General features: G+C 42.3%; 1 protein-coding gene across 1 annotated transcript in view; it reads right to left on the bottom strand.

The window, feature by feature from the left end:
• Positions 1-12,654, bottom strand: part of MYO16 (myosin XVI) — a 467,123-nt gene that overhangs the window by 252,018 nt on the left and 202,451 nt on the right. The window contains exons 13-15 of the mRNA XM_081547232.1: positions 11,028-11,155; positions 8,312-8,417; positions 1,668-1,785 (exon numbers count right to left, since the gene is read on the bottom strand). Of these exons, the coding sequence (XP_081403358.1) occupies positions 1,668-1,785; positions 8,312-8,417; positions 11,028-11,155 (352 nt within the window). The remainder of the gene's footprint in view (positions 1-1,667; positions 1,786-8,311; positions 8,418-11,027; positions 11,156-12,654) is intronic.

The following is a 12,654-nucleotide window of genomic DNA, read 5'->3' as shown; positions in this document are numbered from 1 at the left end:
AGAGCGAGTTGCATCTCCTCCGAGGGAATTGTGTATAACCCCTAGCGTCCAGCCGTAGTCAGGCTGGGTTAGAACCACTCCTTTCAGATGTCAGTGCCTGTTGGAACTGCCAGGGAATCCTGTTGAAGATTCCCAGTCCTGAGGTTCACGGTGGAGTATGAGACTGCAGTTCTAGCAAGCTGCCTGATCACACTGTGTGCTTATCTTTGGGTCCCCTGGAGAGACAAGGGGCTGGAACATGGGGCTTCTGGAACCCCCCGAATTCCCAGCTTCTGTGGCTCCAACCCCTGGTGCCTGAAAAGCTCAAGAGGAATTAATGCTCCTAAATGAAGTGATCCCTTCGCTTGGAGGGATGTCCTCACTGGGGTGTCACAAGCAAAGCTGCGCAAACCAGAGTCTGATGCTTAAGACATTTGTCCTCTGAGGTTTTCCTAAATCACAGACCTTCAAGTAGAGTGCTTAGCCACGGATTAAAAAATCAAAACAAAACAAAACAATTTTCCTACTGCAGAATGTAAACCTCTAACTTTAACAGCTAGAATTATCTTTTTCCTACTCCTTTTATGCATATTTTTTTTTTTTACCAAGTTTCATTTAGTCATAATGGGATTTAGACATAAGCTAACTGCAAAATATGGGTTTGTTGCTGTTTAGTCGCTAAGTTGTGTCCAATTCGGTGCAACCCCATGGACTATAGCCCGCAGGCTCCCCGTCCGTGGGATTTCCCAGGCAAGAACACTGGAGTGGGGTGCCATTCCCTTCTCCAGGGGATCTTCCCGACCCCGGGATCGAACCCACGTCTCTGCTCTCGCCAGGTGGATTCTTAATCACTGGGACACCTGGGAAGCACAAGACACAGGTTGTTTCTAAACTTTGGTCAGAAGTGACTTTCGTTTCCTGAAGGGGAGATAGGATAGTTCGAAATGCCAAATAAAATTGGTCTATTTAAAAGATCATTACAATTAGCAATTGTTTTCGTGCCGACAGCTGTTACAAAATTTTGAAAATTAATAATTCTTCCAAGTAGATTCAGGCACTCTATATACAGCAGTATTCATGTTATTAATTTGCATGTATACTCTCTTTTGATTTGAAAGATATAAAGTTGTAAGTTTATTTTAAATTAGTTGGGTTTTAAACAGGAACCCCTTGTTTAAAATATACATTAAATATATAAATAAAATTAGAAACAGTTCGGTTTTGGTTTAGTGGAGTGATTGTTTTGATTTTTTGACTTGTTTTAATTCAATCATTTTAAAATACAGATTCACTGTTATTAAAAATAGATTTCAGTGTATGTTGCATGAAGGAATTATATACTCAAGTTATACTTTATTTTGAGTATTTTAGTTTGTTTCTCTGGCAAGTGTGATTCATTTCGACTATTTTTGGTTTGGTTTCATATCATACAGTTTGTACAAACACTGTTGTAAGAGGTTCACCTTGCATTTCAGAATATTTTTCAATTTGCAATAATTTCAGAACTCATAACTTGACACCCTGGATGTGCACACTGAAACACTGTACACACACATGCATGCACATGCGCACACACACACACACACACACACACACACACACACGCCAGTCGCTGTTGCAGCCACGCTCGGTGTGTCTTTGAGCCCTTCTTGTAGCCCCTGAGGTCTTGTTGTTAATTTTACACTTACCTCCAGTTAAGTGCTTTTTCCTCTCACAGAACTGTAGTTCAAAATACTTTATGAAGCAGCTGGACAGGTCATTAAGAGTGGTCCTGGCATGTCCAAATGCTTCTAAGATGCTCATGACCTGTAGAAAAAGGGAAACAGTTACTGTGCTAATCATGTGCTTAAATAAAATGGGATAATTACAGCAAAGAGACAGGAACATTCCATCAGCTAAGAGGCCGTCCACTGCCCATACAACACAGTATTGCATTTTTAAGGTTACTCTTTGCTCAAGTGCAAGCTGTTAACATCCTTCGTCCCTACCGGTAACTAGTGCTAACCAGACAGTGATGCACAGAGCACACGACTGCCTTCCTCACACTGTCCTCTCGGGGTAAGTGGAGGACGGCATTCTCTTCACACACACACATACACACACACACACACACGCACACACAACTCAGCATGTGCTGTTGGCTTTTTCCAACTTAAGAGTAAAAGTGCTTCAGCAGCTTTGGAAGGAGGAATTAGAGTTCACATATGCAATGATCAGAATTTCTTTTAAAAATTACAAATTCACTTACACATCTGCTTATAACCTTCTTTTTAACCCACATTGACTCTGTCATGTACCCTTTTGCACCCCAATCCCCTAGGTCACCCTCCCACACCCTGTTTTTGCTCCATGCCAACCATTCTCCCCACAGAAACAGGAATGAGAATTCTAGATGAAGCCTTGGACCCAGTGTGTCTTATCGCGAGGTGCTACTGCAGAGACGGCTGTTTGCAGCTTTAAAGTGTTGTTACTACAGACCTTCAGAAAACCCTGGTTTCTGAAATTCTCTCTTAAAAATATCCTTAAAAATTGACTATAGAACTAATGCTAGTCTTTTCTCACAATTAATTGTACCTGTGATAATGAAGATGACCAAGCAATTCTCCCAAAAGAATGAAAATCTGGAAGGTTCAGAAGTATTTTTCTGGATCTTTCAAGACATGTATGCATGTTCAGTTGTATCCAACTCTTTGTGACCCTGTGGGCTGTAGCCCACCAAGCTCCTCTGTCCATGGGATTCTCCAGGCAAGAATACTGAGTAGGTTGCCATACCCTCCTCCATGGGATCTTCCCGACTCAGGTATCGAACCCCCTCTCCTGTGTCTCCTGCATTGGCAGGGGGATTCTTTCCCACTGCACCACCAGGGAAGCCAGCTTTCAAGATACTGACAAGGTACATGCAGTTCCTCCATCAGCCACAAGGGGCGCACAATAATACCTTATTGATACACTTGGTAGTGGTTTACAATTTCTGATGGCAGCATTTTTTAAGAATTTTATTCTAAATTAAAAAATTTTGCAGCTCCTCTTTAACCTTCTGGATACTGCTCTACTAAGGCATTCAATTCACCTGTAGGTATTTTATATTGTGAAAGATTACAAAACAACATTAATTCTAATCACAAGTCAAAGTACTAAATGTTGGGCAAACAATGAAATATATGAAAATGTCTGTTTTTGAAGTTTGAACTTTTAGAGAGAAACAATGAATCTTTACAGAAACTCTATGATTTCAGTTCAGTTCAGTCGCTCAGTCGTGTCCGACTCTCTGTGACCCCATGAATTGCAGCACGCCAGGCCTCTCTGTCCATCACCAACTCCCGGAGTCTACCCAAACCCATGTTCATCGAGTCGGTGATGCCATCCAACCATCTCATCCTCTGTCGTCCCCTTCTCCTCCCGCCCCCAATCCTACCCAGCATTAGGGTCTTTTCCAATGAGTCAACCCTTCGCATGAGGTGGCCAAAGTATTGGAGCTTCAGCTTCAACATCAGACCTTCCAATGAACACCCAGGATTGATCTCCTTCAGGATGGATTGATTGGATCTCCTTGCAGTGCAAGGGACTCTCAAGAGTCTTCTCCAACACCACAGTTCAAAAGCATCAATTCTGCGGCGCTCAGCTTTCTTCACCGTCCAACTCTCACATCCATACGTGACCACTGGAAAAACCATAGCCTTGACTAGATGGACTTTTGTTGGCAAAGTAATGTCTCTGCTTTTAAACATGCTATCTAGGTTGGCCATAACTTTCCTTCCAAGGAGTAACCATCTTTTAATTTCATGGCTGCAGTCACCATCAGCAGTGATTCTGGAGCCCAAAAAAGTAAAGTCTGACACTGTTTCCACTGTTTCCCCATCTATTTCCCATGGAGTGATGGGACCAGATGCCATGATCTTAGTTTTCTGAACGTTGAGCTTTAAGCCAACTTTTTCACTCTCCTCCTTCACCTTCATCAAGAGGCTCTTTAGTTCTTCTTCACTTTCTGCCATAAGGGTGGTGTCATCCGCATATCTGAGGTTATTGATATTCCTCCTGGCAATCTTGATTCCAGCTTGTGTTTCTTCCAGCCCAGCGTTTCTCATGATGTACTCTGCATAGAAGTTAAATAAGCAGGGTGACAATATACAGCCTTGACGTACTCCTTTGCCTATTTGGAACCAGTCTGTTGTTCCATGTCCAGTGATAACTGTTGCTTCCTGACCTGCATACAGGTTTCTCAAGAGACAGGTCATATGGTCTGGTATTCCCATCTCTTTCAGAATTTTCCACAGTTTATTGTGATCCACACAGTCAAAGGCTTTGGCATAGTCAATAAAGCAGAAATAGATGTTTTTCTGGAACTCTCTTGCTTTTTCGATGATCCAGCAGATATTGGCAATTTGATCTCTGGTTCCTCTGCCTTTTCTAAAACCAGCTTGAACATCTGGAAGTTCACGGTTCACGTATTGCTGAAGCCTGGCTTGGAGAATTTTGAGCATTACTTTACTAGCGTGTGAGATGAGTGCAATTGTGCGGTAGTTTGAGCATTCTTTGGCATTGCCTTTCTTTGGGATTGGAACGAAAACTGACCTTTTCCAGTCCTGTGGCCACTGCTGAGTTTTCCAAATTTGCTGGCCACTGCTGAGTTTTCCAAATTTGCTGGCATATCGAGTGCAGCACTTTCACAGCATCACCTTTGAGGATTTGAAATAGCTCAACTGGAGTTCCATCACTTCCACTAGCTTTGTTCGTAGTGATGCTTTCTAAGGCCCACTTGACTTCACATTCCAGGATGTCTGGCTCTAGGTGAGTGATCACACCATCGTGATTATCTGGGTCGTGAAGATCTTTTTTGTACAGTTCTTCTGTGTATTCTTGCCACCTCTTCTTAATATCTTCTGCTTCTGTTAGGTCCATACCATTTCTGTCCTTTATCGAGCCTATCTTTGCATGAAATGTTCCTTTGGTATCTCTAATTTTCTTGAAGAGGTCTCTAGTCTTTCCCAATCTGTTGTTTTCCTCTATTTGTTTGCACTGATCGCTGAGGAAGGCTTTCTTATCTCTCCTTGCTATTCTTTGGAACTCTGCATTCAGATGAGAATATCTTTCCTTTTCTCCTTTGCTTTTCGCTTCTCTTCTCTTCCCAGCTATCTGTAAGGCCTCCTCAGACAGCCATTTTGCTTTTTTGCATTTCTTTTCCATGGGGATTTTCTTGATCCCTGTCTCCTGTATGATGTCACGAACCTCTGTCCATAGTTCATCAGGCACTCTGTCTATCAGGTCTAGTCCCTTAAATCTATTTGTCACTTCCACTGTATACTCATAAGGGATTTGATCTAGGTCATACCTGAATGGTCTAGTGGTTTTCCCTACTTTCTTCAATTTAAGTCTGAATTTGGCAATAAGCAGTTCATGATCTGAGCCACAGTCTGCTCCCGGTCTTGTTTTTGCTGACTGTATAGAGCTTCTCCATCTTTGGCTGCAAAGAATATAATCAATCTGATTTCGGTGTTGACCATCTGGTGATGTCCACGTGTAGAGTCTTCTCTTGTGTTGTTGGAATAGGGTGTTCGCTATTACCAGTGCGTTCTCGTGGCAAAACTCTATTAGCCTTTGCCCTGCTTCATTCTGTACTCTATGATTTATGTCTCTTTATAATAACCTAATTTTAAAGATCACAACAGTGCATTGTTAGTAGTAATAGCAGAAATGTTTCTGAAAAGTAATTTGAAAGAGTACTTATGAAGGTCCCATATTTTGCCTTTTTTCCTACAATGTAATATGAAATAAATATATAGCAAAATTATAATGTAATTATATCACATTTAAACCTTTATAATAGTTCCTTCAAATAATTGTTTTAAAAGTCATAAAAAAGAATCGAATAAAATTTTAAAAATGTTTGTCGGCTTCTAGTTACATTGGTGTTGTATCTGGTAATACACTGATTTTTATTATAATAGAAAATGAATATAAAAGGTAATTAATGGCATGCGCCTAGAAAGGAAGTATAGGGTAAATAATTCAATGCATGTGTCTGGGAGTAAGAGACACCTGCCCCCACACTCCAACTCTGCTAATGACAAATGCTATAACCTTGAGCAAGTTTTATAAATTTCCAAACCCCATTTCCTTTATTCTAAATAGAATAACGCCATCAGTGATTATCAGAATCCAGTGTATGAAGTGTTCAGCTTGGTGCCTGTAACATGGTAAGCATTCAACAAACAGCATAATTGAATTTTGCTTTTGTTAATAATAGTAGAAAACATTTATATTGCACATTATATTGTACTGACTATGTGTCAGGAACTATATATATATATATATATATATAATTATATATATGCATACATGCATGTACATTCATAGGTATATCATTATACATAAAATTGTATATAACTATAAACACATACATACATATGTATGAATGTATTTGCATGTATGTGTATATTACATCTTTTAATCCTCACAACTAGAGTCTCCATTTTATAAAAAAGGAAATTGACAAATCTAGAAAATTTCCCAAGATTGAAAACTTATAAATAGTGAATCTGGGATTAAAACCTAAGCAATCTCTTGGGTTGGTACGTTTAGTCATTGTAACATAATAACAATAAAGACATATAAGTGACTAAAACCCCTGAACAAATATGAATACGTGGCATGTCTTCACTGTGCACCACTGATCCATGATTCAAGATTAAACTGCAATAAAGAGTGGTATTTTTTGTAATCTTTAATCATCCTCCTGACCAATAGGTGGCACCAAACAAATGTGTTAAGAGAAACGCTGCAAAAAAAAAGCAAAATTGATACTGTTCTGCTACTCAACTTTAAAACAAAATAATGAGAATACTGTGTCATAATAAAACTTTAAATAAAAATATAGGCAAAGGGAAATATGTATTTCCTCAGTATTCACTGATTCACATTTTTTTGGCATGATTTGTTCCTATTTATATTGGAATTTTTTTCTATAAAATGTTCATAGTTCTGCCATTAAAAGCTGTGCCTTATTTTTATGGTAGTAGTTAACCAATCGACCTTCCTAAAAGTAAAGACTTGTACCCTCCTCGATAAAAGATAATGGCTTAATCAGGGCAACCTCATCACTCTGCTCTCTGCAAACAGTTGCTCAATAAATGTTGACTTAAGGAATTTAAATGGAATTGAATGTCTCAAAGTTGAAACTCATTTGGACCAGAATTAGTGAAGAAAAGTCCCAGGCAATTGTGTTTCTTCCCAAAACACAAATTTCATGTTCCAATAAACCTACTGCCGTGGAAAGTCCCTGTTTCCACAGCTTGAAGTTCAAATACAGGGACTAGAAACAACTGCTCTCTTCGCTGATCTCAGCTGTTTTGAAACTGCCCAGAGAAGCACAAGTCATGTCTACAGTGAGAGGACTCAAAGCCACACTACTTTTCTCAGGCTGGCCCACAATGTTAGATTACTTTGAGCTGTGTGGTAGAACTATGCCTGTGCTTAGGGTATAGGTCAAGCGTAATAAATGGCTGTGAATTAAAGTCATTAAGGAACACATATGATACCACAGATATATTGCAGAGGGATTTATCGTACGTTCTTTATAAAGAGAAAAACTGAGGAGAGTGTCTCCTTATAATCTGTTAAACGTGTTAACAACTTGCTACAACAGTGTGAAGCCACGAGAACCAAACTACTTGCAGGCGTCTCCTTGAATAACTGTCTGAGTTTCTACTGTGGGACACTGGACCTCTCGCTGAGCTGCCAGCAGGCTCTCAATCAGCTCTCAGTAAGGCCCTACAGAAGATGCTTATCTGGTCAATCCCCACAGATATATCCTATCTACACCCCAAACTGTCTCTTTATTGGTAAAAGTAATCAACTCTAATTATATTACATATTTTCAGCTCAACTGTTCTGAGCAAAAACAAAAGAGTATGTCTACAATATTTTAAAATATACACAAGAAAATAAACCTTAACTTAAACAATACTCATTTGCACAGGGCCTCAATCTTTTTTCCTTTATTTCCATAAATTTTGACCAACTTAAAGTGAAGTCAAAATCACTCAGTCGTGTCCGACTCTTTGTGACTCCATGGGCTTTAGCCCACCAGGCTCCTCTGTCCATGGGATTTTCCAGGCAAGAATCCTGGAGTGGGCAGCCTTCCCCTTCTCCAGGGGCTCTTCCTGACCCAGGGATGGAACTCAGGTCTCCTGCATTGCAGGTGGGTTCTTTACCGTCTGAGCCACCAGGGAAGCCCTAAGGTTCAACTTAAAGCTTATTAAGATGCCTCCCCTTTTATTTGCAAATCACATTTTTCTGGCCCCACCATAGTCTCCAACTCAAAGCGGTGACTTACATGCTTAAATTTGGAATCGAAAATAGGCCTGCTGGAGCCAGACCTGCAGGTGAGGTGTCTCATTATCTGTTTGCTGGCTTCAGACTTTCCAGATCCTCTTTCTCCACTAAAATAAGACAGAAAAAATATACGCTTACTGTTTTGGCAAATATAGTAAAAAACGAACCAGAGAGTAATTCTCAGACACAAAGAAGGTAAGCAAATGACATGACGACTTTTAACGAGAACATGACATCATTTGACTTTTCAGTTTGATTCATTCATTAGTATAAATGCAGAAAAGCCACACGGTCGTCAAGACAATCGAGGTAAGCTACATATTAATACACACACCAGTCTTGAAAGAAGAAAGAAAACGCTCAACTAAGCATCACAGAATCCCTGCGGTCACTGATTTGCTCTTCATTTCTTGACCCTTGAATGAAAAAAAATTTTTTTTCTGAGTAACAGGTTTATGCTGCTGCTAAGTCGCTTCAGTCGTGTCCGACTCTGTGCGACCCCATAGACGGCAGCCCATCAGGCTCTGCCGTCCCTAGGATTCTCCAGGCAAGAATACTGGAGTGGGTTGCCATTTCCTTCTCCAGTGCATGAAAGGGAAAAGTGAAAGTGAAGTCGCTCAGTCGTGTCCGACTCTTAGCGACCCCATGGACCGTAGCCTACCAGGCTCCTTCGTCCATGGGATTTTCCAAGCAAGAGTACTGGAGTGGGGTGCCATTGCCTTCTCCGAACAGGTTGATACATGGCATTATTAGCCTTTAAAGATGTCCCAAAGGAATACCAGCTCTGCAGAAAATTAACAAATCTTACTATTGATAGAAAAACAATTCCATGAGCAAGGACATGTCGAAGCCAGCAGGTTTCTTCCCTGAGGGAGCATGTTTGACATTGGGAGCTCTGTAACCAGCAGGTTCCCAAAAGATGTCATTGGCTCTTCAGAGCTTCACTAAGAAGTACAGTCTTTGACCAGAATTAAGTGGATTCAGTGAGAATTTGGTTAAGTCCGTGGATTTGTGACAGTCATTTTAGGGGAGCCTGGGGGGACCTCCGAAAGGCTCCTGAGGTGAGAGGAGTGTGGCTGTGAGTGTGGGTGGGCAGCACTCAGGCTCAGAAGCCAGACTGTTGGACTCACAGCCCAGGGAGACCCCGGACGCAGTAGCTGACCCTTCCAACACTCAGCACTTGACACATTAAATGACAGCAATAACACTGATCATAGTAACATGCATCCTACAAGATCACTAAAGTGATGAAAAAGATAACATGGAAGGCGCCTCGCGGAGGGCCTGACACCGAGTAACTTTCAAAAATACTGGTTATTACTGTCAACGCTACTACACACTCCTTGCCATCTCCCAATTTTTTTTAAAGTTTCCCTTTTTTGTCTAAGCAAGACCGGGAAACCCAATAGATTAAGCAGATAAATGCAGAATTTCTTGGCTCAAGAATGCCTGGGTCCCCTAACCCCCACCCGGGGGTCCCTTTAGAGCAGGAGTAAAAGCAACCACTGGTGTGCTATTTTGAAAACTGCAACACTAAAGCCTGCAACACATCGATCTGACCGTCCATGGAATTTTGATGGAGTTAATAATATAAAAGTATATGCTGCTACTGCTGCTAAGTCGCTTCAGTCGTGTCCGACTCTATGCGACCCCATAGACGACAGCCCACCAGGCTCCACCGTCCCTGGGATTCTCCAGGCAAGAGTACTGGAGTGGGTTGCCATTTCCTTCTCCAGTGCATGAAAGGGAAAAGTGAAAGTGAAGTTGCTCAGTCGTATCCGACTCTCAGCAACCCCATGGACTGCAGCCTACCAGGCTCCTCCGTCCATGGGATTTTCTAGGCAAGAGTACTGGAGTGGGGTGCCATTGCCTTCTCCATAAAAGTATATAAAGAGGCGCTTATTTGAAGATTTAACGTTTCTTGGGTTCTTTCCAGGTTTCCCTCCTCTCTTTTCTCTCACTTTGACTCAGGCTGTGCAGAGCTTTAGTTACATGTTCAGTCTTCAACTGATGCTACTGAGGTTAACTATGCAAAGACAGGGGTATTCATGGATGGCCCCCTCTCACGGAGGTGTAGCCTGATATAAAACATAATTCTCCATGCAGATTGTACTTTGATACCTAAATATTTCTTTAATTCTCTATCAGTACACACTCACATTTCACCCTCACTTCTTGTGGTACCCTTTTTTTTTTTCGCTCCAATGTAAATGACCCTTCTGAGCAACCTGACAGTTAGGAGCTAATATTGCAATTGCATTCCAACAAAAATGACTTCGGGTGTATAATTTTGGTGACATGAGCAAATGCAAATACCTAGAAGCAGGTGGGAATTTTCACCTCTGCCAGCTGCTACGTGGTGTCTTACTCAGCACCACATTTTGGAGAAAGGTGGAATATTAGTCCCAGGTGCCTTTTTCCCTCCGTGTTTTCTAAGGTGTGAAAGCAAGGCACTCTGGTTCTAAGCTGTAAATCTTCAAAATGAATTGAGTTGCAGGTTAAGTTTGCTGAAATCGATCCAGCCACACCCGGGGCCATTTCTAATAACAAAGATGTTTCTCCCCTGTAGCGAGTCAAGTGTTCTCCCTGAAAAGACTCATAGGGACACAAACCGATGAGGAAGTAAATCCACATAAAGCAGAAGAAATGTGAACAGGTTTACAGCCAAGCTCCCAGGGCAGAACTGAGCCTGGGGCTGGGGCGGGCGGTGTGCTCACCTGAGAATGAAACACTGAGGTCTCCGCTCCTGGAAAAGCTGGTGGAAGGCTCTCTCCGCGCAGGAGAAGATGTGAGGCGGCAGGGAGGGGGTGGGCTGCCCCGCGCGGCTCAGGTACAGCTCGGAGACCTGGAGAACAGGGCCGGTATCTCTGTCAAAAGGACTCAGGATCCTTTCCCCCACGAAGACACTGACACATTTCCAATATACAAAAGCACATGAATCTCTAATCCTGAGTCTCACTTGTAAATACAAACCATTTGCACAACGATGCCCTTCTCGGCATATTTTAAGCGTCTCTAATGACAGCTCCATCGGGTCAAAGCTATGGTTTTTCCAGTGGTCATGTATGGATGTGAGAGTCGGACCATAAAGAAAGATGAGTGTCAAAGAATTTATGCTTTTGAACTGTGGTGCTGGAGAAGACTCTTGAGAGTCCCTTGGACTGCAAGGAGATCCAACCAGTCCATCCTAAAGGAGATCAGTCCTGGTTGTTCATTGGACGGAATGATGTGGAAGCTGAAGCTCCAGTACTTTGGCCACCTGATGCGAAGAACTGACTCATTGGAAAAAACCCTGATGCTGGGAAAGATTGAGGGCAGGAGGAGAAAGGGACGACGGAGGATGAGATGGTTGGATGGCATCACCGACTCGATGGACATGAGTTTGAGTAAACTCCGGAAGTTGGTGATGGACAGGGAGGCCTGGCGTGCTGCAGTCCATGGGGTCACAAAGAGTCGGACACGAATGAGGGGCTTTCACTTGATCACCTGACTCCACATAGATCAATACAGTGTTGAGTGGAGTCCCCTCTACCACACAGTAGGTCTTTATTACTTATGTCTTCGACTTTATTCACAGTAGTGTGTCCACGTCCTCCTCTTCTTCTCCAGCCCTTCTCCTCCTCCTCACCCTCCTTCTCCTTCATCTTCTCCTATAACCCCCAAAATGATAAGGGTAATTCCCTTTGCCCTAGTCAATCCTACTTCCACACATCCGCAGACAACCCAGGGATGAGACTGGGGTCAGACTAGCTGGGATGAGGAGAGTGGGCAGGTTTCAAGAAAGCTTTAAAGCAACAGTGGAACTGACTTTGGCTAAGAAGACTGGAGGGTCGGGCGGTGAGGGACCCTGTTTTACCGAAGAAGTCTTTCTGCAATAATTCTTGGTTGATTCATTGGGACTTTAGAGAGAGGAATGTCTCTCTCCCTCTCTCTGTCCCTCCCCGCCTCCACCCCACCTCCAGCATCTAAAGGGCATCCTTGCTTCAAGAGCACACGCTTCCTCCTTTCATCTCCTGCTCCCACCAAGGTTTCTGCTTCACTCTGGAGGCAGCCTGTGGTTGCACAGAAAACAAGGAGCTCCCACAACGGCGTTTCTGATCCCCAAACACTTGGCAAAAATCACACTGTGCTTTCAGCTGCCTGGAATACTTTTTCAAAAGCAGTTTCTCTTTTACTTTTAACTCTCATGACTAAAGCTGGAAAGTCTAGGAAAATGTGTAAAGGCAGTACCGTCCTGTCTGATCCAATTGCCTAAATGTCATAGGGCTCTTCTGAAAGTGTTCAGAGAAGAATTCTAAATGAACTGACCTTGAATTAGTCAAAAATGCATGGGCACACAGAGTT

Source organism: Giraffa tippelskirchi, chromosome 12 (genome assembly GCF_054371585.1).
Source record: "Giraffa tippelskirchi isolate mGirTip1 chromosome 12, T2T-mGirTip1v1.2.pri, whole genome shotgun sequence".
Taxonomy (NCBI): Eukaryota; Metazoa; Chordata; class Mammalia; order Artiodactyla; family Giraffidae; genus Giraffa; species Giraffa tippelskirchi.
Note: the sequence above shows the minus strand (reverse complement) of the source record. Positions and strands in the feature narration are given on the sequence as shown.